The sequence below is a fragment of the Carassius carassius genome, chromosome 25 (genome assembly GCF_963082965.1).
Source record: "Carassius carassius chromosome 25, fCarCar2.1, whole genome shotgun sequence".
Lineage (NCBI taxonomy): Eukaryota > Metazoa > Chordata > Actinopteri > Cypriniformes > Cyprinidae > Carassius > Carassius carassius.
Genome location: NC_081779.1, coordinates 13912632 through 13937745, shown reverse-complemented (window position 1 = coordinate 13937745; position 25114 = coordinate 13912632). Strand labels below are relative to the sequence as shown.

Genomic DNA, 25114 nt, shown 5'->3' with positions numbered 1-25114 from the left:
GAGAAGTACAATGGTGTGAGACAGATAACATAATGATCAGAGGTGGAAAGAGTACAAAAATATTCTATTCTAAGTAAAAGTACCATTACATTAATGAAATTTTACTTAAGTACAAGTAAAAGTACCAGTCTAAAAATCTACTCAAGTAAAAGTAAAAAGTAGCTCATTTAAACTTTACTCAGAGTAAAAATTACTTAGTTACATTTTAACAGTGGGAGGGAGTCGAAATGGGACAGGCCAAGAGTGTCAAACTCAGTTCCTGGAGGGCCACAGTCCTGCACAGTTTAACCATAATTAAACACACCTGATCCAGCTAATCTAATCATTTAGGTTTATTTGAAAACTACATGATATGTGTGCTGGAGCAGGGTTAGAACTAAACTCTGCAGGGCTACGGCCCTCCAGGAACTGAGTTTGACCCCTGGGATAGGTCTATTAATCTCAAACTAGTTGTTTTTAATTAAAGGAATCAGTTATTTAGAATAATAAAACATTTGGGCTGTTACCAGGCAAATCAGTATCAACAAACTCATCTTTTAATGCAGAGGAAATGAAGAAGATTCATTGGAAGTGGCATTTAGATGTATTACACTGTTTAGTGCAGGACAAGAATGCATTTAACCTGCAGGTACAAATGCATGAATAATGTTTTGATATACAAGACATAAAATGTTGAATACTCATTTGAAATGATAAGAAATTAATTATTTAAAAAATCAAAAGACACTTTAAATGTGAAATTAAAATGGCCAGTATGTGTCAGCAAGTCACTGTTAATAAGTGAGTCATTGCGATTGAACCGAATCATTTAAACGGTTGATTCATTCCGGAAGGAAACACTGTCACGTTGCTCAGAGACGCAAAACTGTGCTTTGGTGGCTGTGTTTGGAATTATTTTCTGTTGTAGAAATAGAGCTAAAAAGGCAATATGGTTTCTAAAACGCAAGTCTCTTAATTAACTTGTTTACTGAACTGATTTAATATATGAAATTATATAAGTATGTGAATTTTCTGCCCCTATATCTTCAATTTTGTGATCATTCTAAATGCATTTTAGGAGACTGAATCACACAGTTAAAGAACGCACTATAAATGCGCGCGCACATCATTAAAACAAAAATAGCACACTCCTCACCACGGTCTTTTTAGCTAATTTGTGCAAAACCTCTTGCTAAAATGTCAAAGCTTCATTTTAACCACCAATGCAACGATGCAATTATTTAGCTTACCTCTACATTCTTGCGAATGGTTGATGTCTTGTCGAGATTTTATAAGCTGCTAGTTTGGTCTTCCTAGGCAAGTACAGCTTACACTGCATAATAGAGCATACATATGGCCAGGGGTTCACTTCATTTCCTTCGAGTTCAACTTCAGAATATGACGGGGTTTCGTTTTCAGCGGTGTCTGCACCACTAACGCCTGTTTTGTCCGTCTGCATCTTTCTTGTGATTTTAGCGCCAGTTTGCCCTCCCCATAATTTACTGACGTAGTTTCCAGGGAGCGATTTTTTTTTTTTTTTTAATTTTTTTTACTCAGTAATTAATGTGTTTTAAAATGTAGCGAAGTACAATACTTCAAACAAAATATACTTAAGTAAAAGTAAAATTACAGATTAAAAAAATTACTTTAAAAAGTATTAGTACACAAAAAAGCTACTCAATTACAGTAACGCGAGTAAATGTAATTCGTTACTTTCCACCTCTGATAATGATCCATAATCGATTAACCAACAGGAAAAGTGAAGCATGGAAAGATAAAGTACCCCAAACCATCAAGGAAAGGGGTTTAACCTAAAGTAGCTCACATGTCTGTCTGTCTGTGTGTGTAAGTGTTGTGTCTGGATATGTGGGAGGGAGAGAGGTACAGAAAGTAATAAGAAGGAGGGCAAAAGCAGGAGGGGTGGGTCGGAGGGCTTGTCCTGGCTCTATATAGAGAGGGAAAATCCTAATGTGACTAGGGGCCAGATAGGAGGCTGAAGACTGTGTTCAGTACTTTGACCTGTAGCTGAAACAGACCAGCTCACATTTTGTTCACTGGATATAACCAGAGGAAGGCTTTGATTACACTAAACAAGGTGGGAGATTTTTTTTTCTTTCCCAGCTATTTAAATCCTGTGCTTTCTGTGTAACCTCCTGTAACCTCCTCTCTCCCTGTTCTAATGCAAGTGTGTCAAACAGGTGCGTAGCTAAGAGCAGCAGACAGGCAGGACAGCTCTATACAACAATCATTGTCTCCTTTACATGTGCCAAGGATGTCGTTTCATGAAGTAAAACTAGTTTAAGTTATGAAATTAAATTAAAAATGAAATGAAATTAAATTAATTTTATGAATTTAGCAGACGCTTTTATCCAAAGCGACTTACAGTGCATTCAGGCTATCAATTTTTACCTATCATTAAAATTATATATATATAAATTAAATAAATATATATATTAATCATAAATTAAAAGCAGTATTTCTCATTTCAACTGTTATTGAATCTAGAATATTCTAGAAAATTCTACATCATTCTTCAACCATTTTCAAGCCATTTAAGAGTTGCATTTACAGTCTTGCCTATATTAATACCATTTTATTATTTAGTCTTTTTTGTGTTTAATACCATATTAATGTATTATTATGCTTTATTATTACACTCTCATTACAAAGCAAAAAATTATTAATTATTGGTGTACAAAACCAAACACTTAATTATCTGAACTTTAGATTGGATTTAATTTAATGTTGAATTTTTCAATGCATAATTTGATTGAAATCAAACATTAATTGGAGATAGCTGCTTTAAATTTAGTTTTTTAGATGCTTTTTGTTTAGTATTATGATAAAATGTATAGTTATTTGTCTGACAAGTTTAATTAATTAAATCTATTACATAACTCTTCAATTCTGAATAATATCACATTCAGATTATTTGACATGAATATGAAATATATGTTGATACAGGGTTAATGGATGCATTAACTCAAGTATGTCTTATGCAACTATGTAAACTACATGAACAGTTAAACAGTCATGTAAATAACTGCAGGAAGATTATGTATGATATCATGTTTCATTTTGTCAGAGTGGGTGAAACTCAGGTGTCTGCACCTTCAGTATTACAAAACATGTAAAGCAGAAGTAGGTGGTGTCTGATTGAAGCTATGGTTGAAGCGCTATACTCCTTTGACAGCACAAGAACCTGTGTCATAATTGATATTCATGGAATCTGCTAGAAAGTCTCCTTCATCTGCTATTTGTCTTTTATTTGATACTGTATATGGAAGCTGACCTGCTCTCAAAGTCCATCAAGAGTCATTCTAAGTGTCACAAAGATGTTAAATAACAGCCTTAAATGTTTTTTTCAGAGACTGGTGAAGTGAAGTTAACATTTTAAAGGTGAAGTTAAAAACTGAGAGGAGATGGCTGTAACTGTATTTTTAGCCTGTCATGATTGTGGTGTTTGCGTCAGTATGTTGTGCTGAACCACCTGTACATGTATCTCAGATTGGAGATATGACCATCATGCTGTATTTTCTTTTATCATTTTAAAGCGTCATATAAATGCCTCATGAAAGGGAGTGCTGTTTCATTTGTCAGATATCAGACTCTAATTCAGAGACGTGTGCAGTAGGAGCAGTTTTAGTCCGCTGCACATCAGGCGTCATACAGGCTGTTTGTGATGTAAAAGTCAACACGTCTCTACATGCTACAGTCCCGTGAACATCAGGCAGCCCACAAAAGCCAAAATATCCACATTACTGCAGCGACATCATTACTGGTGTTTACCCGAGTGATCGCCATGACAACAGGGTCAAACAAGCATTTCTTTCACTCAGTGAGAGTGTCTTTGAAATGCCTCCATGACACTGCTGCCATATGTTTCAGTGTATGTGAGGCTGAGCTCTGGTCAGCTAAAGGCACAGTCATGCAGAAAACTGCACAGCAATGGCCTTTGTTTCCGGGCTGTTCTTTTGTCTGTATGGGGGACATTGTGCCTGGTGGGCTTCTTTTTCTTTCGGCTGCTCCCATTAGGGGTCGCCACAGCGGATCATCCGTCTCCATACCACCTTGTCCTCTACATCTGCCTCTTTTACACCAACTACCTGCATGTCTTCCCTCACCACATCCATGAACCTCCTCCTTGGTCTTCCTCTTTTCCTCCTTCCTGGTGGCTCCATCCTCAGCATTCTCCTACCAATATAATTCATGTCCCTCCTCTGCACATGTCCAAACCATCTCAATCTCGCCTCCCTCACCTTGTCACCAAAACGTCCAACATGCGATGTCCCTCTAATAAACTCATTTCTAATCTTGTCCATCCTCGTCACTCCCAACGAAAACCTTAACATCTTCAGCTCTGCTACCTCCAGCTCCGCCTCCTGCCTTTTACTCAATGCCACTGTCTCTAACCCATACAACATCGCAGGTCTCACCACAGTCCTATAAACTTTTCCTTTCATTGATTGGGCTGATTGGGTAATTAATGATGCCATTTCTGTTTTTTGCTCACAGGCCCCTCGTCTTTGTCAAGTCTGTTTTCTAATTAACCCGAGACCGCAACAGACAGCTTGAGAGCAATTATGTGTGATCTCAAGACATTGTTCTCGGGGAGGAGGATCAGTGAAAGTGAGGAGCAGTAATTTAATCAATTAAATGAGGAGAAAGGGGAGGAAGGCCGTCCGAAACAATGAGCTTTAAAAAGCTATATAACTTCAAAGCCATATGTTATTTAAAAACAACAAATATACATAAATATAAAAAAATAAAAAAATATATTAAATATAAATGAATTATTCTGAAAAAAGTATCATGTTTTCTACATAGATATTAACCAGAATTTATATATATATATAATAAGAACCATGATAAATAATCGAGCAGCAAATCAGTATATTAGAATATTTTGTGTAGGATCATGTGACACTGATGACTGGAGTAAAGTCTGCTGAAAATTCAGCTGTGCCACCAAAGGAATAAATTAAATTTTAAATATATATTTAAATAGAAAAAAAAAGTAAAATATAGCCTTGATGAGCATTAAAGACTTCTTTCAAAAACATTAAAATATCTATAAAAATCCAAACTTTTGGCCCGCTATATATATATATATATATCATCTAAACATTATTTATATTTGACATATAAAATGCTTGTGAGGGACATTTTGTGTATAAATCTACATTTCAAAAAATATTCTAATTTGTTATCAAAGTTTTATTAATTTTTAAGGTTTTATTAATAAAACCTCAACCTGTTTGTGCGCCTGCCTTGGTTTTGACTGCTGGAAGTAGCTGTAAACAAAAGATAAACAAACCCACTTTCCTATTTAAATCAAACATTTTAAAAGGACATTCATCTTATCTTGACATTTTAACACAAACACAATTTTTAAGTAAACAAGAATAAAAAAAGATATAGTATTTACCATTGGGTTTTAAAGTTTAATTTCTCCAAATTGATTTCAAGGGGACCTGGTTACTAAATGGATTAGTAGCATGAATGCAAAACATGAATTATCCTTGCACAATAATTAAGCAGTTACATACAGCTTTGGAGCATGTTGAATGAAATATGAAGCACATTTCTTGAATTCTGTTTAAATGTAAACTGTTTAAATGTGGATTACGTAATGAGTTGTTTAATTTATGGGTTTAAGTTTCCACAGACATTTTTTTCTGTAATTCCTCAGTATGTGATCCATGATGGTGCCAAGTCTGCTGACATAACTGTACAGCGGATATCTGTTTGCTTATATCTCAAATATTATAAATGTGACAAAATGTCTCAAGAGAGATCGATAGACAGTGCAGTCAGTGGGCAATGACTGTTCATTTGGACCTTTTTGCTTTCTCTGAAGAGTAAGAGCCTAGTGTAAGAGTCTTTCCTGGACCGTTTAGCAAGTAAATAAAGACTGATGGACGAAAGTGAAGAATGTGCTTACAGTTTCTCCTCAGAATACGCTTCTAACCTCTTCTGTCTGTGCTCTTGCTGTGCTTTTATTGGGTTTGCAGGATGAGTGCATTATTAAAATAAGAATAAGTGAAACGTCTGTTTATCAGTGATGTTTATATTGCAGATTGTTGTCTCATAGCCTCAAGTTCAGTCTGCTTCAGGGAAGTGCAGAACAAACCATCGGTGTTAGGAATTGCACTGCTCTGCCTAACACTATGTTTCCTTTTTCTTTCATTTCTGTTTTCGATTAAATGCTAAAATGTTATTTCTAGTGTAATCATATTTATTGCTGTTGTTTTTTTTAGTATGATGGAGCATAATTTTATGTTGGTGCATTAGATTCAATTCTGATTTGAAAGTTGATCCTAATGGCGGATGTTTTGCTATATTGATTTCTTCATAACAGATAAGCAATGTTGAAGCTCTTGATGCTGGCCATCATCACAGCGCTCCTCCTGCTGGCAGAAGGGGGAATGTCAGCGAGGACTCAGTCCCGCACTAAGAGAGAATTGGCCAGCCCGCTGCACCTCAGTGGGATCCGGGACCCCTCTGGCTCCTACTGTCAGAGGAGAGGAGGCTGCTGCCCCGGGCGAGATGACCAGTGCACTGTGCCTTACCTGGACACCATCTGTTACTGCGACCTGTTCTGCAACCGCACCGTGTCCGACTGTTGTCCAGACTTCTGGAGCCACTGCCTGGGAACAACTCCTCCATATCCTCCCAGTGAGTTAAATGACAAAGTAAAGAGTCTAAGAGTGCTGGTTGCTCTTTTCCATGTAATTGCCTGCACAATGAATAGGGACTAAGACTTTCAAACTTCAAAAACGATCCACAAATGCACCATCAATTTTACATAAGAATAATGCATATGACTAGGGCATAATAAGTCTTCTGAAGCCAAACAACAGTTTCATGTGATTAATAGACCAAAGTTTAAGTCATTATTCACTGATAATTAACCTGAAACAGCATTCATGAGACAGTTTATGTGAGACACATGGTATGTCTAGGTAACAATTTTGGCCCACAGCCAATGTTTGAAGTCTATGCTGTTACGAAAAGGCTAGTTATTTTCTAGAAACATAATGGAAAACCAAGTCCACATTCTTCCCTGTTAATGTTTTCCTGTCATTTTTGCTGCATGGACCTCTGAGGTGTAAAATGTTAAATCACAGACCTAATAAGAGAACAGTGAGAGAACACTGGCCTTCCCATGAAAAGAGCAGAACAGTGGAGCGGAAGGCAGGGAGCAATGAAAGGAGGTCAGCAGAAAGAATGTCTATAATGTGCGAGGAGGGAAGGGGATGGAAAGGGCGACTGTGGGCAGGGAGTAATCACAACAGGTATGTGTGCAATGTGTGTTTGCTGAAGGAGGGACAACCATGTCTATGGGGCAGGTATGGGTTTCATATACAGTAAAAAAAAGCATTTGATAGTTCATGCTTCCTATTCTTTCAGATCTTTGAGCAATTGCAGTTAAAGCATAACTTTTTAATGTTTAAACTTGAAACTTACCTATAAAACTAATTAATTTTGTTTAATAAAAATACAATTTTAAGTACTTAACAGTGAAGTGTGCATATGGCAACACCAAAAATTTCCAAATTAATTCTGAAAATGTATTATGCTACACAGTCGCAAATTTATCCACAGTGTCTTTCCGGGACTTTTCCTGAACGTGAAAGGCAGAAAGCAGGAGAAAATTTCATATATCACACATTTGAGAGCATTCCAAAAAACTGGGCACTTTTAAAACATCTGCTGTAATATAATATATACATCTTTATTTGTATGTGAATTGCAAAAAAAATTAAATACAAATAAAAAAGAATATTGTGACCAAAAATTAAGAATTTGTTCTCATAATTTATTAAATTAAGCAAATGTTTTAATAGTTTTGTCATTGCTTTAGTTTAATTGTGGCCACATATGAAACACTGCATATGCGAGAGAGAGAGAGAGAGAGAGAGAGAGAGAGAGAGAAAAAAACAGAGAGAGAGAGAGAGAAAAAAAAACACTAGATGTCATGGCCACAAATTAAGAATTTCTTTTAATTTATCATTAATGGAGAAAGATGCATTTTGGGCCTATCTACCAGCAGTTGCCAACTGAATCATACTAACCAGCCAAACAGTGACCCTGTTTCCAAATAAGTTTCAAACTTTCTTCGACTCTGATTTTCCAACATTTGGTTGAGTCAGTGTTGTTATGTAATTCTATTTGGTGCCACGAATGGTGCAGAAATTATGCATTTTGACATTTAAATTATTTTTATATACATGATTAAGCTAATGATGAGATTTTATGTGTATGTCTTTTATAGTCTCTAATGCTGCCATCCCACATATGCATCCACTCCTCTTTAGTTTATTCTCACTGTAGTTTGCACTTAGTTTATTAGGAGGAGAGGAAAGATGACATGCCCATTTCCAGCCAGGCAATCTCTAATTAAGCTCGTCAAGGCATGACGACAGCAGAGTCTGTGGGAAAGCAATGGAAAGCCAAGGAAACATTCCACTGTGGGCACTACAGACTACATCAGACAAACTTTTAATCCAAGTTTAGTATGTTTAGTATGTGTGTGTGGTTCTTTAAATCTACTGTAGACTGATTTATAATTGTTGATGTTTGTTGATTTCAGGTTCTTGTGAAAGGAACGGCCACAGATTTCACTCAGGAGCAACATACAAAGAGAACTGTAATTTATGGTGAGTTTGAAATCTAGTCAAAGCAAATCCTTATTCTTTCTTTCTTTCTACAAACCGTATTTTCATAGCACTGACAACACCGCCTTGTCAAGGGCACAGTGAAAGTCTCAATCCAAGGGGATTGTTTAGCTAGATCGACACACATGTTGGCAGGATTTATCCACAGGCCGAGAGGGAGTCTTGACTGGGCTGCTTCAGTGGACTCCTCAGATCCTGAAAAGATTACACACATTCCTGACTTCCCATATATATGCTTCACCTTCAGCATCTTTGTGATCCCGACAGTGTGGACAGTACAAACATACTGCAGGATGATGTACAGCACATATAGATCCATAATATTTACCACGTGTCTGTCTCCCTTTACATAAATCCCCTCGCTAATAGGATTAGCTCTCCTCATAGAATCTAATCCATCGCACTGGCCATGGGTGAAGCACATTCCCTTTCGCTGTTTGAGGACACATAAACCTCCTTAGTTAATAACCAGCATGTGGGAATATATGTCCTGTTTGTATATTGGTAATGGATTGCTGTATTTTTGTTTTTGCATGAAGAGGCAATTATCTGCACTTTAGCTGATTGAGCGCTGCATAACCTCCAGCTGAGATTTGCTGTAAAAATTGTGAGAAACTGGAGAGATGTGGAATCTTTTCACTAATTAAAGTCACTTAACAAACTTTAAATTTTAATTTGCATTAAAACATTTTATTTGCTTTAAATTTGAAACACTCAACTATTAAATTTAATTTAATTTGAAGGCATGTTGTGACAAAATTGCAATAATGAAATAATTTCTTACAATTACAAGAAATAAAATCGTGATTCTGACATTTTATTTCCCATGCTATCTTCTCATCCAGTTTGGATGGTATAAGCGTTTATTGCTCTAAAAGCATCTGATATTGCTTTTTCACTATATTTTGCCTTGCTTGTGAGAAACTAGTGATGGTTAGACAAAATAGAAAAGCAGGAATTTGTTACCTCAATGCCAAAGCTTTTTCACACACCTGTGATATGGGTATTGTCTCTTGGAATACAGTGAGACGTCGTCTCAAGTATTTTTTGTTTTTGGTGTAGTGTGTGCACATGGTTGTTAAAAATTGCATACGTTTGTGACAGGGTTTCTGAACACATTAAGACCTAAATATGAGACCCGTCATTCCTTGCAATGCCCTAGTGCTGGGAAAGGCTATTCTACAAGCTAGTACAAAGGGTCGGGATAAGAAGATATAATCTGTGAAATAAGATATATTTAACTTAAACTGAATCTTGAGTTGATAATTGTACCATTACCATGAAGGAATTTTAATGTGAAGATTTTTTCATGTTAGCTGCCTTAGCATGTAAAAAAGTGCACAAAGCTTCTCATGTTGTGTGATCTGCCTGCAGATGTGTTTTTGTTTGTATGTGTGACTCAGTCTGTTGTTGATGTGATATGATTTTATCTGTTAGTTATGCGAGAGTGCTTTCTATCATCAAACTAACCACAAGATTGGCACATCCTGGCATTGCCACGTTATTTCCCCTCTCTTCAGTTCTCATATGATCAGGATCTCTCTTTTTTTACGTTCTCTGCTTCCCTTGGGTGGCAGAGATTGATGAAATACTGGCTGCTGACATTTCCTGAGTTCAAGCCTCACTGGACTGGGCCGTATGTTTGGCATGTAGCAGCCGCAGGATCTGATCCTCCGTCTGTGGTGTGAGGAGCGCTACTGGTGTCTCAGTATACAGGTCCTTCTCAAAAAATTAGCATATTGTGATAAAGTTCATTATTTTCCATAATGTAATGATAAAAATTTAACTTTCATATATTTTAGATTCATTGCACACCAACTGAAATATTTCAGGTCTTTTATTGTTTTAATACTGATGATTTTGGCATACAGCTCATGAAAACCCAAAATGCCTGTCTCAAAAAATTTGCATATTTCATCCGACCAATAAAAGAAAAGTGTTTTTAATACAAAAAAAGTCAACCTTCAAATAATTATGTTCAGTTATGCACTCAATACTTGGTCGGGAATCCTTTTGCAGAAATGACTGCTTCAATGCGGCGTGGCATGGAGGCAATCAGCCTGTGGCACTGCTGAGGTGTTATGGAGGCCCAGGATGCTTCGATAGCGGCCTGAAGCTCATCCAGAGTGTTGGGTCTTTCGTCTCTCAACTTTCTCTTCACGATATCCCACAGATTCTCTATGGGGTTCAGGTCAGGAGAGTTGGCAGGCCAATTGAGCACAGTAATACCATGGTCAGTAAACCATTTACCAGTGGTTTTGGCACTGTGAGCAGGTGCCAGGTCGTGCTGAAAAATGAAATCTTCATCTCCATAAAGCTTTTCAGCAGATGGAAGCATGAAGTGCTCCAAAATCTCCTGATAACTAGCTGCATTGACCCTGCCCTTGATAAAACACAGTGGACCAACACCAGCAGCTGACATCGCACCCCAGACCATCACTGATTGTGGGTACTTGACACTGGACTTCAGGTATTTTGGCATTTCCTTCTCCCCAGTCTTCCTCCAGACTCTGGCACCTTGATTTCCGAATGACATGCAAAATTTGTCCAAAAGTCCAGTGCTGCTTCTCTGTAGCCCAGGTCAGGCGCTTCTGCCGCTGTTTCTGGTTCAAAAGTGGCTTGACCTGGGGAATGCGGCACCTGTAGCCCATTTCCTGCACACGCCTGTGCAGGGTGGCTCTGGATGTTTCTACTCCAGACTCAGTCCACTGCTTCCGCAGGTCCCCCAAGGTCTGGAATCGGTCCTTCTCCACAATCTTCCTCAGGGTCCGGTCACCTCTTCTTGTTGTGCAGCGTTTTTTGCCACACTTTTTCCTTCCCACAGACTTCCCACTGAGGTGCCTTGATACAGCACTCTGGGAACAGCCTGTTCGTTCAGAAATTTCTTTCTCTGTCTTACCCTCTCGCTTGAGGGTGTCAATGATGGCCTTCTGGTCAGCAGTCTTACCCATGATTGCGGTTTTGAGTAATGAACCAGGCTGGGAGTTTTTAAAAGCCTCAGGAATATTTTGCAGGTGTTTAGAGTTAATTAGTTGATTCAGATGATTAGGTTAATAGCTTGTTTAGAGAACCTTTTCATGATATGCTAATTTTTTGAGATAGGAATTTTGGGTTTTCATGAGCTGTATGCCAAAATCATCAGTATTAAAACAATAAAAGACCTGAAATATTTCAGTTGGTGTGCAATGAATCTAAAATATATGAAAGTTTAATTTTTATCATTAGATTATGGAAAATAATGAACTTTATCAAAATATGCTAATTTTTTGAGAAGGACCTGTAAATATCTCTCTCTTGCACTTTCTCTCTCACATACACCTAGCTATAATCTCCCATTAGTCTCTGTTGGCACTGTTAGTGTAAATGTTGAAAGTGAAAAGTGAAGTGACATGTGGCCAACTATGGTGACTCATACTCAGAATCAGAGCTCTGCATTTATCCCATCCAAAGTGCACACACACAGCAGTGAACACACACCTGTAGCAGTGGGCAGGTTAGCAGGTTAACCAGGAAGCAGTTAGTGGTTCGGTGCCTTGCTCAAGGGCACCTCACATTGTACATTCATTCACCCCACCTACAATCCCTGCCAGTACGAGATTTGAACCTGCAACCTTTGGGTTAAAGTTCTTGTATCAGGATGCTGATTTGAGCATCCCAGTGAAGCGTGACAGAATGAGAATCTCAGCTTTCTGCTGACAACAGGTCACTTGACATCTTTGCACTCTAAAGACCTTTTCTAACTTTCAGCCAGCAAGTGTGCGCTGGTGTGTGTATAATATCTCAGTCTGAATTACTGTGTAAAGGTTGAGCACTAGGACTTAACAGAATGAATAGCTGACAGAACGAAGAGCTCGTAAGATCTGCAATGAGCAACTAGATTTTTAAAGAGAAAATGTGAATGCAAAACCCATAGCTACGTTGCTAGGGTGTTCTGGATGGTTGCCAGGGTGTTGTTATTTGGTTATGAAGGTGTTCTGGTTCTAGTGTTGCTTAAGTGCAGAGAGGTTGCCAGGTTGTTGCATATTGGGACACATAAAAAACAACCGCATGTAAAATAATAACATACCTCTCCTTGCCACACATGATTTGAGGCATCATTCTGTGCATAGTAAAAAAGAGCTGGACAGGTAACATGCTGAAGTTTAATTCTATTCTCCTCTTTGTGACTCATAACGCTGCTCTCTAGTAATGTCTCAGTAGAAGTGCACCTCTGCTCTTCCTCTTTTAATCCACGTTCCTCTCAAACATCAGGCCTTCTTATCCTCCTCCCCTAGCACAGATGGACTAAGAAAAGATATTTCTTCAAGAGCTGCAGCCTTAAAAGGCTCACAGACCTCTCTTTCTCTCTCTCTCTCTCTTGCTTGTTTTGTGTCTCACATGTAGAATATGCCTGAACTGCTTCATTGTTCCTCTCTAAAGGTTTGGTCTGATGTTTGTCTACATTTTCTCTTTCTGTTTTAAAACAGTTATATAAACAAACCATGAAGTTTATTATTCTAAAAGGTAATCTACAATTTACTTCAGTCCTCAGAAACTGAACTGTTAACGAAAGAACAATGAGGGGTTTTAAATATGGTCCTAACATAAAATGAACCATGATTAAATGTTTTAAATCATTTTAAACACACAAAAATGAACATATTCCACACTTAAAATGGTAACCTCTTAAGAGGTTACTCAACTGTAGTTAACAGATAAACTCATAGTAAAACACTTGTGTTTTCCCTTAGTCTTTTGCATTAAGTGCACACATCAGGGCTTTGAGCATTTTTTTTATTTTATTTAGATATTAAAAACAGTTGACCTCATATCAAATGACCAGAAAACTATATAATATTTACTTTTTTATCTTGAGGTTGACACGCAATATTTGTGAAGATCACTTCCTTTCACTCACTATATTTTTCATGTATTTGTTCAGGCCTTATTTTGGACTTTTATTGTATGAACTGTTACATTTTCCAGATGTGCACACTAACAGTTTATATTTGTCTCCCACAGTACATGTGGTCAGAATGGACGCTGGGAATGTGAGCAACATGCCTGTCTGATTGAGGATGACATGATCCAGGAAATCAACAGGAGAGGTTATGGGTAAGCATCAGGAATCCCATCCAGTCTGCCATTACTAGTATTAAATATGTATAAACCAGTGCATAAATCTATTCCTCTCTCCTGCTCAGTCTCTTTATCTTTTTACCTGTTCAGTTGGAGAGCCACAAACTACAGTCAGTTCTGGGGAATGACTCTGGACGAGGGTCTGCGGTATCGTCTGGGAACACAGCGCCCCTCACGGACCATTATGAACATGAATGAGATCCAGGTGAGAGTCATCTGGCCTGTGAAACAGACAGTTACTAAAGGATAATGAATAGTCAGACGTTTATTATTGCAGGACCTATATGTAAACCCTGAAGGGTTTACTTGGTCTTGTTTTCCACTTAAAATATCGAATCATATGATAATATCTAACTTGATTTCAGTGAATATATCTTAAGGTTTTTACACAGGTTTGTTTTACCACTGTATGTATACTGAAATTCTGTGAGGTTTACACTACCGTTCAAAAGTTTGGTTTGGTACATTTTTTACATTCTATTTTTTTTAAAGTCTCCATAGCTGTATTTATTTGATCAAAAATAGAGAAAAACTTTAATATTGTGAAATATGATGTGAAAAATTATTTGGCACTCAAGGAACATTTCTTAGTAATGTAAATATAGTTGGAAAACATTATACTTTTTATGTAGTAGGTGATATAGGATTCTTTTTGTAACATCATAAATGTCTTGATCATTTTTTAAAGTGAATCTTTCTGGATAAAAGTATTAATTTATGTAATAAAAAAAACCTTATTGACCCCCCTCCCCCAAAAAAATGGTTGGAAAAAAAAAATATATATATAAAAATAAACAGATGTGTTTTCTACGACAGAGTTTTAGTGCCACGTTAAAAAAAATACAAATCTAAGATTACTAGATTAAAGTCGTAATATTTTGAGAAGAGAGCACCTGTCCATCAAAAGCTCACTATCCAATCAGAGTAGATCACTGTTGACCCCGCCTCCACAAAAGGTTTGTGTCAAAACACCAAACGAAAAACTGCGAAGCAAAAGCGAAATCTGTGGCAATGCATTCAGAATCCAAGATTAGTGAAAACGAATCTTTGAAAAACATTAACAAAGAATGAAGCATATTTGAAGAGCCTGCTAAATTTGTGCGACTGAGTTCATTTTTTCATTTTCATTGTGTTTTTCTTATTTTGTAATGGCATACGTTTGATAGTTTCTGAAAAAGTTACGTTCAGTTTTATAAAGTTACGTTCATTTTTATTGAACAAAATGTAATTCCATAGCAGAGCTTTTTTATGCTGAAACAGCAACATTACAAACTAAAATTGAAAAAGTGAAAAAGCACAATAGCACTCCTTTAATAGGCATTATTAAGCAGTTCATAAATACAGCTATACATTTTTTGTTCTCGAGCATATAAAGTCGAAATCTTTCGAGAATAAAGTCGTAATACTATGAGAATAAAGTCGAAATATTACGAGAATAAATTTTCACATATTTGGAATTTTTACAAAGAAAACAGTTTAATTTAATGAATTGTTTCACATAAATACAACGATCTGATCATTAAAGGGTAACTAAACCCCTGGTCAGAGCCTGACTCCACCCACTGACAATATTTGAAAAATGCTGAAAAGTGCTGATCACAGCAGAGATAGAGGGGATGAACCGAGGGCGGGGCTGAGCGAGTGCGGCGTGATCCTGAGACTCGCAGTGACGGATTGATTGACAGCTGCTGTCAGAGACGCTAAAATGGAGAGTGACTGTAATGACGCAAGTAGCTTTGCAACAGAGCGATCATTTGAAGTAGAGGACTTTTCTCCCCCACTTTCACCTGAAGTGGAGGGTGTCGAGGTGTCTGTTCATATCAATTCGAGCAACTGGCTCAAACTGCGGTCTTAACTCCCGCACCGCATCGCTTTTCAGTGCGCGCTGTGTGGAGAAGCCCATTTCCACCTCCATTGCGTTGGAGAAGCAATCCCGTGTAAAATGCAGTTTGCACACTCCAGCTCTAGGCGGGAACTCACGGTCTTCCAGGCCAAGTGCATGCAACCACTGGCGCCTAATTTTAAAGTCTGCTGGAAAACTATGCTGTCCAGCAGTGCTGTCACAACCAGCAACACACCTCCGTACCATCCTGACCACTGTACTAAATACAGATAAATCTACGCTAACTTGAAGATCTAAATAACTATATAATTGATATGCTAAATAGATGCTATAATAGTCTATCCTGATCGTTTCAATACTCGCAATTCCAGCTCCTGACTCACTACAGTGATTTTGATGGTTTTATACTGTCAAGGGCAAGGGCGTGGTAGCTCGTACCAAGGGGCGTGGTGAGCTGGAAACTGCTTACGTCACCTGCCACCGCTTACGTCACTTGCCACCGCAACATCCAATAGGAAAAATCAACTGCAGTAGCCACCGTTCAACCTGAAGAGGGCAGCACTCAGACGTTTTTACACCATATATTATAGAATTAAAACACTTTATACTCAAATGTCAAAAAAGTTACCTGAAACAATGAACAGGGGGAAGAAAAGGCAAAAAAATCAATAATTAAACAACACTGCTTGTGTTGTATCAGACACGTGCAATTAACATATAAAAACAAGCTCAAATGGAGTTAACAAGGTCTTTGGCCGGCGAATGAGGAGATCTGTGTTTTGTCTGCATCTGAGGCAAGTGCAGCGCATTAAACCTTTTACATAACGTTTATTGTTGTTATGGGCGCTTAGTTTTTTCTTGTTGTTTAATACACTTAGCCAAAATCTCATGATATAAACGATTAAGAAAAAAACCTACTTCTCCAGTCGTCAAGCACACACAAACAATAGCCTTAACAAACATAGTGTTTGAGTAAAGAAAATGATGTACTATTCAAACAGTTATTTGTTTACCCTTGCTTTGTGGATAAGCGGAGATCTGTCTCCTCCAGGCTGTGCGCGCGCGTCAATCTGAGTGAAGGAGCGTGAAGTGAGAGCTTGAGGATCCAGTGGCGTTACAAAGTTTTACAAGCTCCTTTAAATACTTATCATTGGTTAAATATTTCTAAAACCCTGTGATTTAAAATAATAATAACGAATTATAATAGAGATATTAATTTTAGATAATTTTTCACGGCACATATCTGGCTATTCTCTGTCTGCCGCACGGAAACGCCGCCCCTGGAGGAGGGGGATCCGCCAAAATGAGGTGCCGGATCGGATTTCGGAGGTGCCGGATCCGGATCCGGATACGGCTTGTTCCGGCACAAATTAAGCCCTGCATTAAAAGTAGGTCTATCAAAAGCACAAATCGTATTGCTATTGGGTGGCTGACACACCACAAATAACGAATGCAATGAAAGATATGGAATATAATTTCCAAGCACTGTCCCTGCGAGTATGACACATGGTATGAATTCTGCTAATAATCCCACTTATATATTTGTATGTTAAAATAAAAAATGCGTGAAATAAGAGAGCTACAGCCCCCCCCCAACCCCCCCCCCCCCCATGTCGATTGGGTGTGTGAGCTGATGTTAAGATAAAAAGTTGTTCCTGTTCAGTCTGTTAATAAATATCATATTCTTGATATTAAGCTGTTTCTGCTGTTTCTCCTTAAAACTAGCTCTTCCTCATCCAAGTAAAATGATGCGGCCGCTCGGACTAAACTATATTCAAATCAATCCCAGTGCCCTGCAACTACTCTCAAAATATTATAACTTTAATTTCTACGATTTAATTTCTCAAAACATTTCAACTTTATTCTCGTAATATTTCGATTTTATTCTCGAAACATTTCAACTTTATTCTCCAAGTATTTCTAGCTACTTTATTCTCGTAATCGAAGATTTTTTTTTCTTTAATTTTCTGATGTTTTATTTTATAGAAAAAGGAAATTTGTTTTGTTTAAAGGATACTTACATATTTTTTCCACGAAAACAAGACAAAAAATACTGATTTAAAAAAAAACTGTGTTTAATTTCTGTTTACTTCACAGCCACTTACTAAATAAATAAATGAGCATAAAACATTGATTTGAGTTAAATTTGAGAATAAAGAGATCATGTGTTAAAGACATTAAGCTTTCCCAGAATGCCACAACTGACCAGTCAGAATCAAGTATGTAGATAATCTCTTTATTCATCTCATGTTTATGCCCATTGACGGCTCTCTGATTATCCCCTCTCATACTCTGAGCAATGCAGTATGCCGTTAGGAATCATCAAAGCAAGAATACAAGGCCGGATTCGGAAATTAGACTGTTTTTTGATATTTGCTATGCATCAGCTGGCTGCAGTGCAGTACAGTGAATACATCCTAGATGTGTTCGTCTGGATGTGTGCTATTTGATGTTACTCACTGATGCTGTCTCTCTGCAAAAATCTGCTCATGATCCTGATCCACACAAACACGTTACATAAAAGCAGATTCCACAATTTGAGAAGGCTGGAAATGATTGATGCTGTTGATGGGTGCAATTCATTTATAGTCTCAAAATACTCTCACTATAGGGACACATACCCGTATCTTCCTTCCCTTCCTCTTTTCTCTCCTACCTTCATCCTCCAACACGTCTCCACCTGTCTCTAGAGGCAAGCCTGGGTTGTTTATGAAGACCCTATCTGCCTAAAATCTAAAACTTGGCACATACACTAATGAGTTGTCTGATTGCAGCAAACACTCTCACAAACTATTTACTTTCTCTTTGCTCAGTGTGAGTGCTCACTTTCCTGTTGGGTCATGTGTTGCTGCAAGCCGTGGCCCTTCAGTGGTCCTTAACCACCACAATTCACCATTCAGTGCCGGACACTTGACAAGCACCTGCATTCCACAGGATCATATCTGGTACTTGTCAGGGAGAATCATGACGATATCACAGGCTGGAATGTAGGAGGACGGAAACCAGCAGCTGTGCATTACCAAAGAGGGAGAGGCACACAGGAGCCTTTATGAGAGAAAGTGCTAATACATTCCTTATTCAGGACTTATGAAACTTTGGAGTGTAAAATACAACTTAAAGTGGTCTGGGGAGAGTTATAGATTTGGGAGGTGTAAAGCATGCATTAATGTGACCATGTTGAGGTTAGGTTTATGGTTTTATGTTCACACCTGGTATTTACATAAATTTTGGTTAATCTGATCACAAGCGCAAAGCTAATTCTGACTCTTTTTATTATTATTATTACTGATGGAACAGGTAAAAATTTGGAAACTTAAGATTTCTGGATTTTCCACTGGAGTACTTATTAAACCTACAAAATTAACAAATCACCATTATATAACCACACTATTTATTACAGGCTTTATTACAGGGACCTCTCATCCATCCACTGGTCCTGTGAAAAATAATACACATGGAAATTGTTGTATTTTGCCACCAAAATCACTCATAATCACACCAAGGATACATTTATGGAAATCTTTATTCTGTGTTATTCATGTCTTCAATGCCAAACACAGACATTAAGCCATAAAAAAAGAAGAAAAAAAACCATACAAACTTGCTTTATGTTTTGCAGATGAATATGAATGGAAACGATCATCTGCCAAGTTACTTTAATGCAGCAGAAAAATGGCCAGGGAAAATCCATGAGCCCTTGGACCAGGGGAACTGCAATGCATCCTGGGCTTTCTCAACTTCAGGTGAGTCAGAAAAGACAGGACAGACTACAGTAGAAGAACACTGCAGAATACAGTACTGTGTGTATGGTAGCCTATATAAAACAGGTCTGTTCTTTCACTTATATGTGACTCACTTCTAGCCGTTGCATCAGACCGGATCTCTATTCAGTCAATGGGTCACATGACCCCTCAGCTCTCACCTCAGAATCTGATTTCCTGTGACACACGTCATCAGGGCGGCTGCTCCGGTGGACGTGTCGATGGGGCCTGGTGGTACCTAAGGAGAAGAGGGTAATTCACTTAGGTTTTATGCATAACATCAAAGGTGTAAAGATCTTTAAATGGTGCACATCTGACAAAGAATACTTTGACTTTGACACCATATCATTTTTGCAATGTATACTACCATTAACATAATTAGAATATTATATCAGACAATCTTTTTGATTTTATTATCTGTCTTTTTCTCTCAGGGTCGTGACAGAGGAGTGCTACCCTTTCTCTCCACCCCAGCAAACACCTTCTGATGTGGCTCGCTGTATGATGCAAAGTCGAGCGGTGGGTCGGGGAAAGAGGCAGGCCACAGCACACTGTCCCAACAGCTATAGCTACCACAATGATATCTACCAGTCAACCCCACCATACAGATTGTCCTCCAATGTAAGTCAGCTGACCCCATCGAATCGAGCAGAAAACCAGTTTCTTTTAGAATTGACAATAAGTCGTATTACAGCACTGTTTTTAAAGTAACTTTATCTTGTTTAAAGGATGTTTTAGTGGACAAGTGTCATTTTTAATCAGGCATCCCGTATGTTCTGACACGTTTGAATTATATTCTTGATAAAACATGCAGACTTCTGCCCGCAAAATACCAATGGTTAAAGCATCAGTGATTTTTTTTTTTTTTTCACACCCAGCATCTGTGTGCTTTTCTGTGTTCAATTTCTTCATCAGTCAAAACTCTTCAACTCAAATCCAAAAGGAGGAATAACACAACTGTCTGGAGAGGCATTATATTATGTTATGGCTGAACATATTTTCTCCCTGAGCCATATCTTACCACGCATTTGTCTTGTCTAATGCATAACCTAGGTCATATACATGTCTCTAGGCATGTTTTAGATTGTATATCATCCACAGATGTGACAAGGAAATGTGGTGAACAAATAAACAGTATGTGTTAACAGTTATTATATGGAAATGTTTTTACCCATGCATCTTAAGACTACTCATGTAAAACGTGCATTTATAGCATTATTTCAGTAATTTCATTATTAATGCACATATCTTTTCGTGGTGCAATATACTGTATATGCAGAGTTTGCAGTGTAAAAATTGCGTTAGGCTGGAATATGCTGTTCATGCTCACTAACTGAACTAATCTGACATGTTGCTTTTCCACTCACAGGAGAATGAGATTATGAAAGAGATTATGGATAATGGCCCCGTGCAAGGTATGGATTTCTCCAGAAGCATGTGTGTGTGTGTTTGTATTTGCACAGTACTGTGAGCCAGAGGATAAGAATAGTAAAAAGCACATGCCTAATGATCAGATGAGCAATCAGTCTATGTCGTATTAGTCACCATGGATGTTCTAGACACCCATATGGAATATAGTTTGGACAAAAAGCCTAAACTCATCATATATGCAGTGAATTCTTGAGAAAAGTCCCCTACAGTAATATGAAGAGGGTGTGTGTACGTGCATGGTTCAGAGAGTCTCCGTGATCCTCTGGCAGTGTTCTGTTGTATTGTTCTAGACAGGCAAGAACACTGGATTAATGCCAGATTTCACTTCTAATCTTTGCAAAAAATTCTGCCTAACCCCTGGCTTATATTGAGAAACAGGTGATGAAAAGACTTCATGTGCAGGAGTGTGTGTGTTCATTAGGCTCTGTTTACTGCTTAGGATTTCCTTGTAATATCTGGAAAAACACAAAGTGTGAGAGGGTGCAGGTAATTATCATAATGCAGTTTTTTCCAACTGATTTTACTTGACATGCCATCATGGATGTCCTCAGGAAGTTTGCTGCAGATACCCGCCCACAAAAGCTTTGTCCTGGACCATGTGAATTTAAGCAGTGGGTCTTTATGCCATGTGAAGTTGAGCTTATTTGAACTCTTATACAATTAGTAGCGGTTACTTTGTTCTCACTTTGATCTGCAAGGGAACAAGATGTTTGGGTGAGCTTGTGGGATATTACATAATTTGGCTTTCAAAGCAACCATAGCATTTCCTGTAGTATGACTGTGATTGATAAGAATGAGGTTTTGATTCAATGACTGATTCAATGATGTCAAAGATCAATTTGATTAAACAATAAAGATCAAATTTTGGACATAAATTCAAGGCTTCTATTCATTACTGTACTATTGTAATTTGCATTATTTTTCAGAAAATTGTGTCCTTAAAGATACATAATGGATGTGTGTTATGTTTGTTTTTCCCTTTTAAGCTGTCATGGAGGTCCATGAGGATTTCTTTGTGTACAAGAGAGGAATTTACCGACACACAGACGTCAATTACCACAAACCGTCAGAGTACCGCAAACATGCAACACACTCTGTCAGAATAACAGGGTAAGCTCTAGCATTACATAACCCTTCATCTCTAATGGTGGAAGCAAGTGGAATGAGTATCTGGCAGCGTTTCAGAGAAAGTTCTTAGACAACAAAAGGTCTCTCTCTCTCTCTCTCTCACACCATTTGTCATTTTCTGTTACAGACAGACACACAGGTAGACAGATACATGTTATTGCTAGCAGACAAAACACCTGGATGACTGGCTTTCCAGTTCCACCCCCAGACACACACCCCTCAAAGCATTTGTCTGGTTTTGCTATACTCACTCATACATAACACACCTAATAGCACTGCTTCTCATTTAGTCAGCTTCTCAACAGAGACTACTACATTAGTTTGCTCATCAATTACCAATTTACCCAACAGCTTTTAAGAACACTTGTAAATCAACAATCAGGTAAATTATTAAGGATTCACTTTACTCTGTCATAAAAAAAATGTCTGACCTGCCGCTGGTGTCTGAGTGTGACAATATAAATCAGTCAATATAAATCTTCAGTGGTGACGGCAATATAAATTAAGAGTCGCAAATGGGGCAGGGGCAGTGTTTTTACTGGGAAAATCCTAGCGTGGTGCATTCGGCTAAGCCCAGGGCCTGGGAAAGTTTGTAGAAAGCTCATTGATGTCCAGTGTAATGGAAATGGCATTGTTCAGTGCAGACAGAGAAGCCTAAACCCAGCACAGGTCAGGGGCTGGTTGGATGCAGTGGTATGTCTGTCATTGTCCAAAGCCAAGGACAGAAAACACGGTGAGATAAGAGCGTAGCAGAACTCTGAGCCACACTTTTCATACAGCCACTGATTCTGACCCTCCAGCTCTCCCGTGTATTTTATATGGAGGCACATTGCTTTTTTAGACCCCTCCGAGCCCCCTGTGGAGATGGAAGGCAGATAAGTATTATTTGGGAACAGAATGATATGTTCCTGAGTCTAATGGAAAACTTACATTAGAATAGATGTGGATTAAACTATATTTATTCCATGCATTCCACATATACATATTAATAACCCTTGACACATTTAGTGTTCGACAAGCTGAATGTTCTGAATTCACATAAAAAGACATTGAAGAGTAAATGGCTTCCTCTTAAAAATATTCAAAAACTCAAATGCTTCCTGATGCTCACGTCCTTCCTCTGAGAAATGGACACAGCACCATTTTCAGGATGAATTTTGGTATTCCAATTTCTTTTTAATTTCTTTCCAATTTTTACACACATTTATCGTTTTTTTTTATTTTTTATTCCTGCATCTGTACCCAACCAGAGTTGAATGTGTACACCTTTTCGTTGCCCTTTCTTTTAATTTTTTTTTTCATAAAATCTGATCAATGATTGCACTGATTTTAGAGCCTTCTCTTAAAAGGCTGATTTGAATACTAATGTCTAGTGAATTCACAATAGCATATTGATTTTTATTCCACTTTTCCAGATGGGGAGAGGAAAGAGACTACAACGGCAGAACACACAAATACTGGGTAATAAATTATATCCATCTGATATACTACAAGGCTTTTCTATTCAACAGAAGATTTTACGTATTTTAAACAATCTCTCCTTCACTCCACAGATTGCAGCCAACTCATGGGGGAAGAACTGGGGTGAGGATGGTTACTTCAGGATTGCTCGTGGTGTAAATGAGTGTGAGATCGAGACGTTTGTGATCGGTGTGTGGGGCAGAGTCACCATGGAAGACATGCACAACCATCACCACCATCACGGACGCCGCAAGTAGAGATCTGCAGTGTACGCCTCACTGTATGATTTACACCACAATGTCAATCAGGTCTTTTGCTGGTTTGTTAGAGTCTGATTTCCACCATACCGACCAAACCCCTGTGCCTTTTGAATATCTGTTCACACTGCATGCAAAAAAAAGTGCTGTCCACTGCCCCCCTCTGTCCAAATACACATCTTCACTGAAGTTTTTTGTTTGGAATATTTGGCCAATATTCTCTTATTGGTGGAAACCAGTTTGTTACACTCCTTGACTGGACCTCAAACAGCCACAGGACTCAGATGCACTCAGGAATCTACTCCAAAGACACTTCACAGGCACACATGCGCTCAGCATCACAACGTATAGCCGTCTCAAATGTCTAATATAGTGATATATCAGGATGTGTCTTTTTGTTTGTTTTTTTTCCTACACTGGGAATCAGTACACACCAAGGCAGACAGTCATACAGCAATACATACATTCTGCTAAAAGGATAGAGATATGGAGGAACACCAGGATTGGAAGTAGAAGAAGGTTTTAGGACCAATAATTAATTCCAAAAACAACCTAGAATAGGTTTGTGACAGTTCTCTGCATTTAGTCGAGATTAAGGTTGTTTAAAATAGCTTTAAAGCATTTTAATCCACTCCAGTCTTTGTTTCAATGTCAGAATCTGTTAGGTTGGCTGTCAAATAAAGTTTAAGAGAGATTGTACAGATACAGGCCACTTTCTTCACAATTGAAACAACTTCTATTTGGTCTAATTTTAGAATAACAGGAAGCAAACTAAAAGAAATGGTTTTTCATGCTATGAGACCAAAAATGGACATCAGTTACTGCAATTTTGAATGACCCTTTAAAATCCACAAGAATTAAAAGGCTGGAAGTGGTTTGGTCATGTAACCTAGAGTTTAAAGTGTGCTTAAGGGCAAATATACAAAGGCAAAGATGACTGTTTATCATCAGGACCATTGGTTGAAACCGTTATAAAAAATATACATATATATATATATACAAACTGTGCACAAACTACTAGCTACTACTAAATATTGTAGAAACATAATTTTCTGTAAAGTTGCTTTGTAACGATTTGTATTGTAAAAAGCGCTATACAAATAAACTTGAATTGAATTGAATATATATATAAACTACAGATTCAGTGCAAGAATAAAATCTGTGCAAGTCTTAAACTATTGTTATCTGTGGACTAATAAGATTGTACACAAACATTGACATACATTTTTTTTGTTCTTGTGTTTATGTTGAATTATTTAATTGATTACTATTACCATTAGTATTTAAAAATCTTTCTTTGCTATTCTTGTACATAAAAAAAGAAACATATCTTAAATATGAGATTTTAGAAGTGTAAAGGAGCTAATACCACAGGGGCCAAAATACACATGGGTTTGGATTCAATGCTGAATTATTGCTTTGTGTATGTAAATCAGGCAAAACCGCAGTTTACAA

At 37.8% G+C, this 25114-nt stretch overlaps 1 protein-coding gene across 1 annotated transcript; it reads left to right on the top strand.

Annotated features, from left to right (window-relative positions):
- The first annotated feature begins 1958 nt into the window (after positions 1 to 1958).
- LOC132104268 (tubulointerstitial nephritis antigen-like) lies at positions 1959 to 24045 on the top strand. Its single transcript, XM_059509610.1, has 12 exons — positions 1959 to 2074; positions 6341 to 6657; positions 8576 to 8642; positions 13662 to 13754; positions 13869 to 13983; positions 19241 to 19364; positions 19484 to 19634; positions 19817 to 20003; positions 20752 to 20797; positions 21800 to 21923; positions 23357 to 23402; positions 23495 to 24045. Exons 2-12 carry the CDS (start codon positions 6348 to 6350, stop codon positions 23657 to 23659), a joined length of 1428 nt encoding a protein of 475 aa, XP_059365593.1. The 5' UTR covers positions 1959 to 2074; positions 6341 to 6347; the 3' UTR covers positions 23660 to 24045.
- The last annotated feature ends 1069 nt before the right edge of the window (positions 24046 to 25114 follow it).